At 38.9% G+C, this 17,143-nt stretch overlaps 1 protein-coding gene across 5 annotated transcripts in view; it reads right to left on the minus strand.

The window, feature by feature from the left end:
• Nucleotides 1–443: 443 nt before the first annotated feature.
• Nucleotides 444–17,143, minus strand: part of NEK10 (NIMA related kinase 10) — a 407,343-nt gene continuing 390,643 nt past the window's right edge. For 4 of the 5 annotated variants that reach the window (XM_077268950.1, XM_077268949.1, XM_077268946.1 and 1 more), the window contains 3 exons: nt 7,248–7,300; nt 7,105–7,160; nt 444–853 (listed from right to left, as the gene is read on the minus strand). In XM_077268950.1, the coding sequence (XP_077125065.1) occupies nt 802–853; nt 7,105–7,160; nt 7,248–7,300 (161 nt within the window). In that variant the 3' untranslated portion in view covers nt 444–801. The remainder of the gene's footprint in view (nt 854–7,104; nt 7,161–7,247; nt 7,301–17,143) is intronic. The other variant, XM_077268947.1, reaches the window with a different exon arrangement.

Here is a 17,143-nt window from a genome sequence, read left to right on the forward strand (position 1 = left end):
GGGAGAAACCTATATCAAGCAGGTGGCAGAGGAAACAAATTGACTATGCTCTTATTTTTGAAAAGCAGAGGCAGTAAAAAAAACCTTTGTCCCTTCTGTGAAGCTAGAGTCATCATGGGGAATGTAGGTTTCAATCAGAGAAACATATCAGGAAGAATGAATCAATATGTCACGCATCCCAGAAGCAACAAATAAAATTAAATACTATGCACAAGATATACACAAAGGTGGTGCTTTAATGCCTAAAATATGTAGATAGGAAGAGTTGGTCAAACCTACAATAACATTGTGTTAAGCATTTTGTATGTTTCTCTTCGGTTTCTGACAACCTCTCAAAACAGAGCATTAGAGATATATTATCCATTCACAAATAGCAAGATGCTATCAGTTGTATTTTATAACACAGTACATGACATACCATGTGAATAAAAACATTCAATCTTCCAATCAAAATAATGTACTTTATTTGCATTTTTCTCCTGCAAAAACAAATGTTAAGATACCATCAATCTGCAGGAAAGCGGATTTAAATATTATCACACACTAAGATACAGGAAGTCTTTACATTTAGATACAAAAGATATAGTATTCAATTTATAGAGCATTTCATTATGCAAAGCATCTCAAAACAAGCGCAGCTCGTCTGATAATACAGTCACTTGCAAGTTTTCAGAAGTTTTCCCATAGGATTCCAACAGTCCCCATTATCTTCTTTCATATATGTAAAGCAGTTTTAAGTTAACCAACTATTTCAGTTGGGGAGAAACACAATAACATTGAACCTTGGAAAGGTGAAAGCCATCATCGTCTTATTGTTAAAAGGTTCTTGACTCCCACTGGGAATGAGTAGTATCTAGAAAAAGACAGATATGATAACAACAAAATATAATTAAGTGTCTTTATAAACAGGATAAGCCGTGCGTTCAATAGTCAGGCTCCTCTCAAATGGCAGAACTAAGTTTGCAATGACCTCTGTCAGATGTAAGCTATCTACTCTGGCTGATTGATTGACAATAAAGAAAGCTATATGTTGCTAAATGTAGCTTTATAAACTTTATTTCAATGATGCAAAGTTTAAGCTCTATAATAGGAAGAAGAGTATGGTCTAATGAAGGAGAGGGTAAGCTACTCCTTCTTGTAATCATCTAAATAAAAAAAGACAATTATCGATTTTACTTATCGGACCAGGATTTTAATAATATTCTTCTATCAGATTTTATAGCAGCACATTAAGATGTATTCATGATGGTTTACTTTACCCTATATTTTCAGTATGTAATTAACTTTTAAAGGAAATATATCATCAGCAAACATTTCATTGGTAAAAAAAATGCCAGACAGGAGGACCAGGAATGGCACTGTCTTTGCCACCGAGGGAAATCAAGATGCAGAAAATTATTCAAACTAATAAAAACTATATACGCAACGCGTTTCGGCTGTTTGCAGCCTTCTTCAGGTTTATGGAGAAAATGAATTTGATCCTTCTTATAAAGCCCTTTCCCAGTGTGAGAGAGGGAGGGGAGACAAAAGAGAAAGAGTGAGTCATCCTACATTGCTCTTTTAAATATATATGAAAACATAACATATAAGATGTATAAAAAAATATTGATAATAATTAACCTATTTGTTAAGCATGTCAATCTACTTAAATTCCCATCTGAAGAATAAAATGTATCTTAATAAAGGACCTTCTAATCTTTAAAAAAAAACAGGGGCCCCCCCTTTTGAAAAACTTTTGAAAAAAAATTGGTAAAAAAAAAAAGATTTTCATTTTAAACATATTTTCATCCTTATCTACTAAATATACTAGCCATAATAGATATTTCCTGCTCTGTAGAGATAACTTCTCAGCAGCCATCTCATTGTCATTACAAGGAAAGTTACCACCTTTATTATAATTCAGGATGCAGAACACAAAATCACACAATTAGTGAGGGGCAGATTGGCTTCTCCTCCTTGTACATGATTCCATGGAAGGTTGTTATTGAGGTTTCCAATCTGAGCACCTCAGACAAAATTACTGTGCCAATAACATGGGAAGAGGAAAATCAGAGAGCTTATATCCCTTTTAGTAAGCAAAATGACTGTGCCAATCACCATAGAAAGGAAATTAAAACATACACAAACTAAAAAAAATACTAATCTGTTTACAAATGGCTTTTAACTCGTAAAAATGATATTCCATTTAAATAATATATACTAGTGTAATATGTCAGACATTTTAAAACAAGTGAATACATGAGATCCCAAAAGGCAGGTGGCACTTGAGGTCCAAAGCTAACAGAAGACTAAATCTTTTTGTGTTTTTCTGCAGATTGTAGCAGATCGGTTATTTCCATCAGGTAAAATGAATGCTTTCCTCCCATTCAAAGCTCTCCTGCCAGAATATTGCAACCTTTGGCTCCTAGCAACTTTACCTTCAAGCAAAACTATCAGCTCCTTAAAAAGTTACCTAGACTTATTTCTCTATCTGTCATTGCCATCACAGATAGAAAAGAAACAGAAGTTCATTCTAGGTAGAGTTTTAAGGACAATATTCTTCTAACTTAACTCTTTTTACTGGTTTTTTAATACTTGTTAAGTGACGTAACTGAATGTAATAGATCAGTACATTGATATTATAAATATCAATGTACTGAAATAAGAGTGGGACAAATAGGATAAAAGAAAAATATGAAAGGGAGTGTTTGGAAATGACAAGAATATGTGAATTAGGTTAGAAATAAATTATATACCTGCCTTTCCCTTTTCTACTTTTTTTCAGTCATGTATCTGGTATATATTTTCCATATGCCTCATACAGTGGATAAAATAAGTATTGAACGCGACAGCAATTTTTGTAAGTAAAATTTATCTCTAACGGTGTTATTGACATTAAATTCTCATCAATAGTTAGTAACGACCCATCCAATCCACAAAGGCAAATAAATCAAAGCATAGATGTATATAAATTAAGTTATGTGCAATAATGAGAATTGACACAGGGAAAATTTATTTAATACTTTGCAGATTTTTATCAAGAATAAATTTGTCCATTCATCGTTACCTTAATTATATGAAGAATGCCAGCCCCACACCATGATCTTCCCACCTCCAAAACTCACTGTTGGTATGGTGTTTTGGGAATGATATGCAGTATCTTTTGGCCTTCAAACATGTTGTGTTTTATGACATCCAAAGAGTTCAATTTTGGTCCCATCTAACCAGACTACATTCTCCCAGTATTTCACAGGCTTATCTAAATGTTGTTGAGGAAACTTTAAACGCACTTGAACATGCTTTTTGTTCAGCAATGGAGTCTTGTGTAGTGAGCCTGCTTAGAGGTCATGGAGGTTGAGTGCATTGCTTACAGTATAATTTTCTTTGAAACAACTGATCCTGCTGATTCCAGGTCTTTCTTTCCACTCCGCTATCTGAAATTGTGTGGGGTGCATCTAGACGTGGCTGGCTTATAGTGAAATTATGTTCTTTCCACTTCCAGAATATGGTCCCAACAGTGCACACTGGAATCTTCAGTAGTTAAGTAATTATTTTGTTACCAATGCCATAAGTATAATTTGCAAGAATAAGGTTGTGAAGGTCTTGAGACAGCTCATTGGGTTTTATCCATCATGAGATGTTTTTTGTGTGGCACTTTGGTAATGAGACACCTTTTCATAGGCCATCAGTTGAACCAGCTGATATTATATTTCACTAAGTGGCAAGATTGCTTTCTAATTAATGATAGATTTCAGTTGGTGTCATGACTTTCCATGTCTTTTTGCACCTCTCTTTCTTCATATGTTCAATACATTTTTCTTGTGTAATTTTTCATTATTACAAATAACTTAATTTATGGAAATTTATGGTTTGATTTGTTTGCCTGTGTGGACTGGATGGGTTGTTACCGACATCTGGTGAGAATTTCATGTCAATAGCACCCTTTTATGTTCAATACTTATTTACCCGCTGAATATACAGAAATGTTGGATACACACTACCAATCCTACATGAATTATAAATCACTTTATATGGCTTCACCCAGATATTAAGTTCTACATAATGTCTAGAGGCTGAAGCTATTTAAAATTTAGTTAATTCTGAAAAAAAAGGTTGGATGCCAGCAAAAGAAGCAGGACAAGTTGAGATTATCAAGTCCATGTATATGATATCTTTTGGCTGTTATATTGTATCCATGGGAAACGTCTACATCGCGTTCCAAATTAATATGAAAATACAAATTTTCTCTTACTTCTCTAAATAGTCAATCGAAAGGAGTATAATGTTCAAATAATCAACCGTTAGAGTATACATCACATTTTACTGGACAAATCTCCCAATGATTATAGTATTGTTTTCAAAACTAAAAAACCCTCAAATGATTATACACAATTATGCACAACAGAGTTTCCAAACATTTTACAGTATAAGTTTGGGCACCACTATTAATCTTAAGCTTAATGTTGTATAAAAATTGTTTTTTTTGCAACAGCTATTTCAGTTTCATATATCTAATAACTGTTGGACACAGTAATGTTTCTGCCTTGAAACGAGGTTTGTTGTACTAACAGAAAATGTGCAATCTGCATTCAAACAAAATTTGACAGGTGCAAAAGTATGGGCACCTCACCAGATAAGTGACATTAATATTTAGTAGATCCTCCTTTTGCAAAAATAACAGCCTCTAGTCGCTTCCTGTAGCTTTTAATGAGTTCCTGTATCCTGGATGAAGGTATTTTTGACCATTCCTCTTTACAAAACAATTCCAGTTCAGTTAAGTTTGATGGTCGCCGAGCATGGACAGCCCTCTTCAAATGATCCCACAGATGTTCAATGATATTCAGGTCTGGGGACTGGGATGGCCATTCCAGAACAGTGTAATTGTTCCTCTGCATGAATGCCTGAGTAGATTTGGAGCGGTGTTTTGGATCATTGTCTTGCTGAAACATCCATCCCCTGCGTAACTTCAACTTTGTCACTGATTCATGAACATTATTGTCAAGAATCTGCTGATACTGAGAGGAATCCATGCGTCCCTCAACTTTAACAAGATTCCCGGTGCCGGCATTGGCCACACAGCCCCAAAGCATGATGGAACCTCCACCAAATTTTACTGTGGGTAGCAAGTGTTTTTCTTGGAATGCTGTGTTTTTTTGCCGCCATGCATAACGCCTTTTTGTATGACCAATCAACTCAATCTTGGTTTTATCAGTCCACAGGACCTTCTTCCAAAAAGAAATTGGCTTCTCCAAATGTGCTTTTTCATACCTCAGCCGACTCTGTGGCGTGCTTGCAGAAACGGCTTCTTTCGCATCACTCTCCCATACAGCTTCTCCTTGTGCAAAGTGCGTTGTATAGTTGACCGATGCACAGTGACACCATCTGCAGCAAGTTGATGATGCAGCTCTTTGGAGGTGGTCTGAGGATTGTCCTTGACTGATCTCACCATTCTTTTCTCTGCCTTTCTGATGTTTTCCTTGGCCTGCCACTTCTGGCCTTAACAAGAACTGTACCTGTGTTCTTCCATTTCCTTACTATGTTCCTCACAGTGGAAATTGACAGGTTAAATCTCTGAGACAGCTTTTTGTATCCTTCCCCTGAACAACTATGTTGAATAATCTTTGTTTTCAGATCATTTGACAGTTGTTTTGAGGAGCCCATGATGCCACTCTTCAGAGGAGATTCAAACAGGAGAAAAACTTGCAAGTGGCCACTTTAAGTAGCCTTTCTCATGATTGCATACACCTGGCTATGAAGTTCAAAGCTCAATGAGGTTACAAAACCAAAAAAAGTGCTTTAGTAAGTCAGTAAAAAGTAGGTAGGAGTATTTAAAACAAGAAAATGATAAGGGTGCCCATACTTATGCACCTGTCAAATTTTGTTTGAATGCAGATTGCACATTTTCTGTTAGTACAATAAACCTCATTTCAAGGCAGAAACATTACTGTGTCCAACAGTTATTAGATATATGAAACTAAAATAGCTGTTGCAAAAAAAACACTGAAGTGAACTCAAAGGCTTTCTCAATCAAAAAAATCTTAACAGGCCAACAAGTTAGATGTTAACATAGGACTAGTGATCAGGGAATATGCTCAGATAACATCTTATCTATCTATCTATCTATCTATCTATCTATCTATCTATCTATCTATCTATCTTATCATCTATTGTTGGTATGTCTTCCGATTGTAATATTATCCGTCATATTCACTGATTACTGTTTCACACCTGTGTATCCGTCTAATCTGGGTATGTCTTCTGATTCCAATATCATCTGTCATATTCATTGATTACTATTTCACACCTGTGTATCCGTCTATTCTGGTATGTCTTCTGATTCCAATATCATCCGTCACTGATCACTGTTTCACACCTGTGTATCTGTTTATTTTGGATCTCCTCATCTTCTCCTCACTTAATTTCTCATCATTCAATCACCTCCAAAACTTCTCCCGAATATTACCAATCCCCTGTGATTCTGTGCTCCAACACGTCCGATTATCCATCACATTTGGCTCCTTCAGACGGAACTTGAAAATCCATCTCTTCAAAAAGCTTACAGCCTGCAATGACCACGCTACCACCTCAACACCATCGCAGCTACTGCAACCCCCAACCTACTGTCTCCTTCTCCATCATCTTGTAGAATGTAAGCCCACAAGGGCAGGGTCCTTTTCCATGTGTATAAGTCTATCATTATTAGTATGTTTACTGTAAGTGATATCTGTAATTTGTATGTAACCCTTTCTCTTGTACAGCACAATGGAATGAATGGTGCTATATAAATAAATATTAATAACAGGCTGTCTGTAGATCTACAGGTCTATCAATCGGTTTATCTTTTGCAGGTGCAAAACAGTCTGGTCTGTGTCCTGCTCTGTCACCCATCTATTTGGAGGTCTACTGACAAATAACGAGGTGAAGTACAAGAATTAGGATCCATCATGAGGGTATACCTCATCACTGTGGGATAGTTTAACGTTATTTCAATAAAAATAGTGTCAACTATGTATACTGTTTTTACATGTGCTATTACTATTTATATTTACATACTTACTGTAGGGCATTTGCTCGTTTTGTTTTTATCCTTGATTTTGTCAAAATTAGTTAAGTTCTTTTTCTTACCTGTTTGAAGTTAGATTATAGTAGTTACTGTCTTCTAAAACTTCTTCAATCATCGTCTATACCATAATAAAAACAAGGAGTTAGAACAACTTAGACAAGACATGGCCTCACACACTGAGTCATAAAGTTATATATTACGATACCTGCAGTTGCTCATAAGTTATTCCACCATCAAATTCAAATGCTCCAGTGTTTCCTATTACCATGAAAATAAACATGTGTTACACATACATTATAGATTTTATAAACAATGAATCAATTAAATATAGAAAGTGAATGGGGTAAAATAAATTTTCAAGAGCAGGGTGGGTTTTGGATAATCCCTTCACATAATATGACATCAGAAAACAAAAATATGTATAATGTATTCAGTCTATGAAGCATCAAAGCCTTGTCTCTTCTATTGAATCTGATAATGGGCATGGAGAAACACATCTGTATGCTAAGTTAGAAATTTGCCAAGGCAAACTTCTGATGCCTGTCTGGCATTACCCAACTTTCATATTAATTAGAGTAGGACATACAGGAATTCTATGTAGTAGAATATGTGCACAATATCTATCAGCCGTTGTAAAGATGCCTACAGAAGATGGAGCAGGATGACAGACACATGATACCTTATGGGTTAAGACTTTATATCCTATGTCCAAGACACGACGGACATCCTTTCTCGGGTTGACGGCGTCTTTGTGGATAATAATACACTGCTTGTTACTGCTGATGTCGAGACTTTCTATACCTGCATTGATCATGGCCACAGCTTAGATGCGTTCCGACTCTTCTTGGGGACCTTCAACCTGGATGGCCCTTTGTGTGAGCTTATTCTTCAACTGCTGCACTTTGTCCTTGCCCACAATTTTTTTGCCTTTAACCCCTTAATGACCACCGATACATCTTTTTACTGACCTGAGATATAAAAGAATAGCCTCCCCATACAGGTGACAATCCAGCAGCTGCCAGCTGTACACTATAGCTGACAACTTGCTGCATCAGCCACGATCAGTGTTGGCACCGTCCATATCTGTGTAACCCCTTAGATGCTGCTGTCAATAGTGACTATATCATATAAATGGTTAACAGAGTGTGGAGGCTTCCTCTTTATCCCCATCGGCACCCTAAGATCATGATTGTGTGGTCCTGATGTTTGCCATGGCAATTCATGGCCAAATAGCAGCCTTAGGGTATGTGCACACGTCAGGATTTCTTGCAGAAATTTCCTGAAGAAAACCGGAAATTTTCTGCAAGAAATCCGCATTTTTTTTGCGTTTTTTTTCCCGTTTTTTTCGCGGTTTTTTTTAGCATTTTGCAAGCGAAATTAGCTTGCAGAATGCTAAAGTTTTCCAAGCGATCTGTAGCATCGCTTGGAAAACTGACTGACATGTTGGTCACACTTGTCAAACATAGTGTTTGACAAGTGTGACCAACTTTTTACTATAGATGCTGCTTATGCAGCATCAATAGTAAAAAGATATCATGTTAAAAATAATAAAAAAATAAAAAAATGGTTATACTCACCTTCTGCAGACAGCCGATCTCCTCAGCGGCGTCCGTTCCTATAGATGGTGTGTGCAGGACCTTCGATGACGTCGCGGTCACGTGACCGCGACGTCATCACGGTCATGTGACCGCGACATCATCGCAGGTCCTTCACACACACCATCTATAGGAACGGAAGCGGCAGCATGCACCGCTGAGAGGCGGGAAGACTCCGGGGCCATCGAAGGTGAGTATATGACTATTTTTTATTTTAATTCTTTTTTTTTTTACCAATTATACGGTGCCCAGTCCGTGGAGGAAAGTCTCCTCTCCTCCACCCTGGGTACCAACCGCACATGATCCGCTTACTTCCCGCATGGTGGGCATAGCCCTGTGCGGGAAGTAAGCAGATCAATGCATTCCTAGGTGTGCGGAATCCCCGCAATTCCGCAAATTTAATGAACATGTTGCTTTTTTTTCCGCAATGCGATTTTTTCACGGAAAAAAATGCAACATTTGCACAAGAAATGCGGAATACACTTAAAATAATGGGAGGCATATGTAAGCGTTTTTTTCGCGTTTTTATCACGTTTTATAGCGAAAAAACGTGAAAAAAACGCGAAAAATACTGAACGTGTGCACATGGCCTTAGTGTCTGCCAGCTATAGTAAAATGTTCAGAAGTTCGCGACATTTAGGTGGTAAAAATAAACTTTTTAATTCCTGTCATGTCACTTTGCCTTAATTCCTGAAAATCACCTAAAGGGTTAATAAACTACCTGACAGCAATTTTCAATTTGTCAGGGGGTGCTGTTTTCAAAATGGTATCACTTTATGAGGTTTTTCAATATAAAGGACAACAACGTCACTTCAAACCTGGATAAGTCCCTAAAAAAAATAAATTTTGCAAATGTCCTTGAAATAAATGAAAAATTACTGCTACATTTTTAAACCTCATAAAAAGCTAACAAAATAAAGTAACATTTTACAAATGGTGCTGATGTAAAGCAGACATGAGGGAAGTGTTATTTATTAATGTTTTTCTATGGTACGACTATCTGGATTAAAGGAATAATCATTTAAAGTTTGAAAATTGCTATTTTTTTTTACATTTTTTGTCAAATTTCTGATATTTTTTTATAAATAAACAGAAAACATATTGACTTAAATTTACCATTATCATAAATTATAATGCACCATGAAAAAAACAATCTCAAAATCACTGGGATTTGCTGAAGCGTTCCAGAGTTATTACCATGTAAAGTGACATTAGCCAGATTTAAAAAATTTGGCCCTGTCACTAAGGGGATAAAGATTCATTTTACCTCCTTAGGTGCGGTGACCATGTGCTGTCCTGGCTAAGATATGTTGACAACATTTTCATCGTGTGGGGCGGGATGGTGCAGCAGCTTGAGATGTTCATGAATCAACGTAATCAGAATTCACGCAATATAAGGTTTACGTACAATTATAATAAAAAAATAGATTTCCTGGACATAACTCAGGAGATCGACAATGACTTGCGTATCCAGATAGAAGTTTTCAGGAAACCCACATTGGTTAATGTGTTAATACGAGCAAATTCTTCTCACAACCCTGCTACCATAAGGGCCGTCCCGGTTGGACAGTTACTAAGGATGAGGCGGATCTGCTTTTCTGACCATAAATTTGAGACGTAAGCCATGAAACTCAGTAAACGTTTCAACTCATGTGGCTATAGTCACAGATATATTAAACGCGGGTATGACAGGGCAAGGAAGACACCACATAATAGTCTACTGTACTCCAGTAGTAAAAACAGAGGTAGAAAAACAGAGGATAAGATCAGATTCATCTCCACCTACATCCACGAGTGGACCAATATGAGAGAAAAACATTGGTCCATATTGAAAACACAACCCTCCATGGAACCATTCCTGACTGATTTCCCCTCTATGACATCCAGATAATCAAAAAATGTAAGTGACCTATTGGTCAGAAGCCACTATGTTCCAGCTCATACCAATCCATTTGGCTCTAGAGGTCCCTCACTAGGGTACTTGCAATGCAGCCACTGACCTGTCTGTGCAATTGTCCTACTCTGGTCAACATTTTACTCTTCAGACGGCTCCAAACACTTTCAGATTAAGCAACACATCTCGTGTAGTACAACTAACTTAATATATTAAGCCACCTGTGGTTGCTCTTTAATATATGTCGGATTGACATCTAGGGAATTTTGTGTCCGAGTACAGGAGCATGGTCGGGACATTTGCATGGCCACAACAGTGACCGACCCCTATTAGCTAAAAACAATCCCCTGCCACTTCAAGGCCTACCATAATTGTGATGCCAAGTCGCTTATGGTCAGCGGTATTGAAAGCCTACACATGTGGATCAGAGGGAGTAACAATAAAAAATTGTTAGGTCAACGTGAAACAAATTGGATTGAAAGACTTGACACTATGACGCCTAAGGGCTTAAATTACTTAAATGAGGCCCTTAGTGTCTCTTCCTTCTTATAGTACATCATTATTATTTTGTCCAATCTATTCTTTGCTCCTCTTTTTCCCTTTTCCTTTCCCATCTTGTCCCTTAACCTATTCCAGATTATTAATTGATTCTTTTATATTTTTTCTCACTATTATTGTTTTTTACTTTATTATTATTTATAGCCATGACCGTTTTGTGGTGCCATCATCAACTTTTTGTTTCTCTCCACCTGCTGCTATTACATCCAGTCTCTACCCCGCTCTCCCTGAAAGGCGTTTGGAAGAAATTATATTACAGTTCCCACCACACCAGTGTGGTTACATTGACTGTCATATCATGATTATCTAATTATAAGTCTTGAACTTTTTGCCACTGTTACCACTATTGTGACAAATGTGATACATGTGTGACCACACTTAAATTTCCAATACGGCAGTCAGCATGCACGCCGCACTAACGCATGTTGGGGTTTCTTTCATCCAGTCCAGTGCCTCCTGACAGCTGTGCTCTATTCGTGGTAAGCTATGCCCTAATTTGTCCAATTATATATTGTCACTTGGCCTCTTGGATCTTGCACATGGTCTAAATATTGTATTGAATATAGGGCTTCTTCTACTGTAATACTGGTGACACATTACTTGATTTTTGCTGTCATTTGACACCGTTGGCTTGTTCCGTCTGTCATGCACTTTACTGTTTTTTATTATTACTATATATTTACAAAATAAAATAATCTTTTAACCGCAATACTCCTCTTTCTCTATTCAATGCTATATATAGAGTTGGTTTCTCCCCATTGGGATTCTTTGCACAATTAGGTGCAACTCATTTTGCATTGAAATACAACCTGGCTTTGTCCTGGTATTAGATGAGTAGCAAGTCATCTTTCCCGCCAAGTGAGCAGCAGCCGATCAGATAGAAATAAGAGGTGCTAAACAACCACTTTAATAATAATGCCACTGCCTTAATGCCCATTTGTGGAGCAAAAGGCAGGTCAGGTGTTGGAAAGAGTGTTTCACAGACTTTGGCCCCAATTCACCAAAACCGGCGTGGTTAAGTCAGGTACATGCCTCTTAATGAATCAGGAGCATCTGACTAGTGGTTTGCACCTCCGTGCGCCTCGCCACTTTTCTTACTCTGGTTCAGAATTCCGGAGTAAGGAATGTCCTAGTTCTTCATGAATTAGACGAGCTGCGGCATTGCGCACCCTATGCCGCACTAGCTCTGTCAATTTTTGTGAAGCTGGGAGAAATTGGCGTAAAATTTTGCAGTTTTTCAAAGCTTTTAACGAAAGTTTTCTGGCATAAAAGATTTGATGAATCGGGACCTGAGTATATTAAAAATATTTTTGTTTTTGGTAACAGAAATTTTCTACCTTGATTTCAGAAAACATCTTTAGGACTATGGTTTAAAAGGAAACTGTCATGTAAAAAAAACGCTATTAACATAACAGGTATGGGGTTATTCTGCAGGTTAATAGCATTCTAACAGCGTGCATCAGTGTTAAGCCACTTGTCAGTCAAGTCCTGGGCGTGGCTACAGCTGCCGCTCGCTATGTACCAAGCGTTGACTGAAGCTGTGCCTCCCGCACCTCTATGACTGAAAGTCAGAAGCTGCCGTAAGGAGTAAAGTCAATATCCTCCTGGTAGTTAGGCTGTCAGTGCAGCGGCCACAACACTTTAGAACGCTATTGAACTGCAGAATTAAACCATATCTGCAGGTTAGCAGCATTTTTTGACAGCACAGGCTCCCTATAACCTCTTTCTGACGCTGGGCATAATAGTACCCTGTCGGACACCCTCCCTTTGATATAGGCTCCGGCGGTGAGCCCACATCTTTCCCGGGATGTCGGCTGTTTTGAACAGCTAACATGTTTTAACAGGTTAATAGCCGCGAGTGAATCGCGATTCCACCCGCGGCTATTAACCTGTTCAATACCGCTGTCAAACTGACACTGGCATTTAACAAACGCTTCTGTCAAACGCTCTGGAAATCTGCACACCGGTCACCCGTCACATGATTGCAGGTCACCGGTGGGTTGGCATCACAACCAGAGTTCTCCTGTAGACCTCTATGTTTGTCACTGCCGGCTTGCTGTGAACGCCGCCTGGTGGTCGGTGCTCATAGCAAGAGAGTAATTCTACTACATAGAGGCGATCTCATCATTGCCTCTATGTAGCAAAGCTGATCGGGTTGTAGCAGCTTCTAGTCTCCCATGGAGACTATTGAAGCATGCCAAAAGTTAAAAAAAATATATATATAAACATATATATATATATAAAAAAAAAACATAAAATTTCAAATCAACTCACTTTTGCCATGTTCATAATCACCCAATATATCAATAAAAAAAAAGGATTAACCTGATCGCTAAATGGCGTAGCGAGAAAAAAATTCAAAACACCAGAATTTGTTTTTTTTGGTCGCCGGGACACTGCATTAAAATGCAATAACGGGCGATCACGGGCGATCTGCAACAAAATGGATCATTAAAAACGACAGCATGGTACACAAAAAATAAGCCCTCACCTAACCCAAGATCATGAAAAATGGGGACGCTCTGGGTATCAGAAAATGGCGCAATTTTTTTTGTTACCACTTAGATAAAAAAGAGCCTAGACATGTTTGGTGTCTATGAACTCGTAATGACCTGGATGATAATAATGGCAGGTCGGTTTTAGCATTTAGTGAACCTAGTAAAAAAGCCAAATAAAAAACAAGTGTGGGATTGCACTTTTTTGCAATTTCATAACACTTGGAATTTTTTTTCCGTTTTCTAGTACGTGACATGGTAAAACCAATGGTGTAGTTCAAAAGTACAACTCGTTCTGCAAAAAACAAGCCCTCACATGGCCATTTTGACCAAAAATTTAAAAAGTTATGGCTTTGGGAAGAAGGGGAGCAAAAAATGAAAATGCAAACCAAAAACACCTCTGGTCATTAAGGGGTTAAAGAGAACCTGTCACCAGAAATAACTCTATTAACCTGCAGATATATGGTAAATCTGCAGGTTAATAGCGTTATGATGCTGCCCGGCGCCTGCATGCAGCCGAATGAGGCGAGGAGAAAATGATGTTTTTTTTCCCTCGTCAGCATTCCGTTTCAATCACAGAGGTGGGGGCGCCGCAGATTTAGTCACGGTTTTGAGATCAACAGAGCAACTGCTGTAATCATGTCCTAGGCCCTATAAAGAAAAGAGCAAAAAGCAGCCACTACATAGTCCGCACACCTCCAATATTGAGTGTAAACAAGGAACAACTTTATTGGTAACAATTTCTAAAAACACTTAAAACCAATACAAAGACAGAAAGAGAGAACTCCCCCCAATGGACCTGTTCACAATACAATGTATAATATACATGTGTAACCAAATGTACCCCACATAACACCGTATCTGTTTTCATGTACTGATATACAACTGGGTGGAACGACCATACTATAATAAAAATGTACGTCCTAGAGATAAAACAATCTCGGCAGATATTTAGACAAGAAAAATAAATGCAAGTCCCCTTAAAATAGATATGGACTACTCATAGGTGAGTACTGACCTAAATGACCAACAAATGTCGGTCCCAATGCAAACGGCAGTGTGGCCGCAATAAGGATGAAAACAGGGGGTCCCACAGCCGTGGATACCCCCAAAGAGGACAACAGGCAGCACACCACACAAAGCCTGGGAAAGCCCAGAAGATAAGGAGCAATAACCTGAACGGCCAGTGGGAGGAACAGGGCCTGGAGGCGGGAGGACACAACGCGTATCACGGTTCTGAGACCGCTTCGTCAGGGGAAGTAGCTTACCAATCGCAGTCAACGTCCTTTTATATCTTGGTAAGTGGTGATAAACGAGCATTGGCATACAGCCGTTCCGGACCGGAAACAGGGAAACCGGAAGTGAACAGAGAACAGAGGTCAAAGGCACCGGCAGAATAGCGCATGCGCAAAGAGAAAGAAGAGTATAGAAAGGGCAGACGTCTCTGCCCATAATGTTCAACTGCGCACGCGCCAATCGGAGATCGGTGGTCCACAAAGAACAGGAGTATATTGGCTTGCAAACAGGGACTGATGGGAAAGGAACAGAAGGGGGGAGATAAAGTGGCACAAAATGGGGGGTACAAGCACAAAAGACCCCCATAATAAAAGAAACACAAACAAACATATATATATATATATATATATATATATATAAGCAAAAAATATAAAAATAAATAATAAACCACATATACATAGAATAAATTGCATACAGACATAACAAAAATAATGAAAAAGTAATTAAAAAAAAAAAAAAAAAGGTAACATGACAAAAAACACACCAACAGCCAAAACATTTAATCCCCCCATTTAGGAGAGGTGAAACATCCCAAGAAGATAATCCAAAAATAAAGACATGAAACAAAGAAATAGTTAATAACGTCCAAAAGAGTATGACAAGGCTCATAGCCAAGTCCCTTTATGAGTGAAGGGTTTCCACATGGATGTAACATAGTCTTCAAGAATAGATCACAGCCAACTGGATGAGGTGTAACTGGAAGCCCACAGCCAACTCCAGCAGGATGTCCATAGTATGATCCAAAGACAAATTCACAAAGTCCTTTCCAGGATATTTCCAGAGTGCCACCAACCAAGGACAAATTCACAAAGTCCTTTCCGGGATATTGCCAACCGATAATGAAGCCATCCCGGGAAGAGATCAACCCAGAAAACCTGTGAAGAGGAGATCTTCATTAATCCCATGAGGTGTGATGGAATGAAGTGAATAAATCCACCTGGATTCGACCTGTAATAGTCGCTTATGTAGGGAGCCACCCCTACCGGAGCTCCTAATATGCTCCAAGCCGATTATCTTCGTATTTGCATGGCTGCCCATGTGGTGAGCCAAAAAATGCGAAGCCACCGTAGTCAGCGTCTTACCTTTATGGTGGTCCGCTGCCGCTGTATTTATAGTTGACAAATGGCTTTGTACTCTTCTGCGCAACTCCTGTGAAGTCTGACCTACATAAATGCAAGGACAAGGACAAATCAAAGCATAAACAACATGTGAAGTCTTGCAGTTAATATATGCTTTTAGCTTATGCTGTGTCTGGTCAACAGGATTGCGGAAGGAGTCACGAGTCGGATGCATGTAGGGACATATGCTACAGTCACCACACGGAAAAGAGCCTCTCAACAAGATTCCACGGTTGAGTCTCTGTGTGGGCCTAGTATAATGACTCTGGGTAAGAATGTCCCTAAAGTTGGGCGCCTTCCTGGCCGTCATTAATGTCTGGGTACTCACTACTTGGGACGTTTGAGTGTCCGTAGTTAGAATTCTCCAGTGCTCATTCAAAATCCTCCTTACCTGCGGCCATTGAGTATGGTATCCGGTAATGAAGCGCGCATAATTGTCCGATCTTCTCTTGGTAGGGACAAGCAGAGAATTCTGTGTCTGTAGATTAGCCTTCTGATAGGCACGAGAGATGCATCTTTTGGGGTAATTCCTACCCCGAAATCTTGTTGCAAGGTCTTCGGCTTCTCTCCTAAAGTCAGAATCTAGTGTGCAATTTCGTCTGGCTCGGAGAAATTGACCCGTCGGAACCCCGTCTCTCGTGTGTTTGGGGTGGAAACTCTGGTAGTCTAATAAGCTATTGACAGCTGTGGGCTTCCGATGCAGGCATGTGGAAAGTGTGCCATCCTGACACTTAACCTCGAGATCGAGGAAATTGACTGTGATAGAAGAAAGATGATGAATTAGAAAAATGTTAAAGGGATTGCTGTTTAAAGAATCCAGAAACCCCAAGCATTCCTCCGAGGAGCCCGACCAAATGAAAAATATGTCGTCTATGTAACGTGACCAATACCGTACTTTACTTTTGTAAAGGTCAGAAACATAGACAAAATTTGACTCCCATCATCCTAGAAAAAGGTTTGCAAGAGCCGGGGCACAACGTGCCCCCATGGCTACGCCAGATGTTTGAAGGAAGAAGGTCCTATCAAACAGGAAGAAGTTGTGTCTCAGGACAAAGTCAAGCAGGTCAACAATGAAGGAGTCGTGCATTCTATCAGAGTTGACTTGCTGGTCCAGGAAAAATAGCACAGACTGCATACCATCATCA

This window comes from Ranitomeya variabilis, chromosome 6 (assembly GCF_051348905.1).
Source record: "Ranitomeya variabilis isolate aRanVar5 chromosome 6, aRanVar5.hap1, whole genome shotgun sequence".
In the NCBI taxonomy this organism is placed as follows: Eukaryota; Metazoa; Chordata; class Amphibia; order Anura; family Dendrobatidae; genus Ranitomeya; species Ranitomeya variabilis.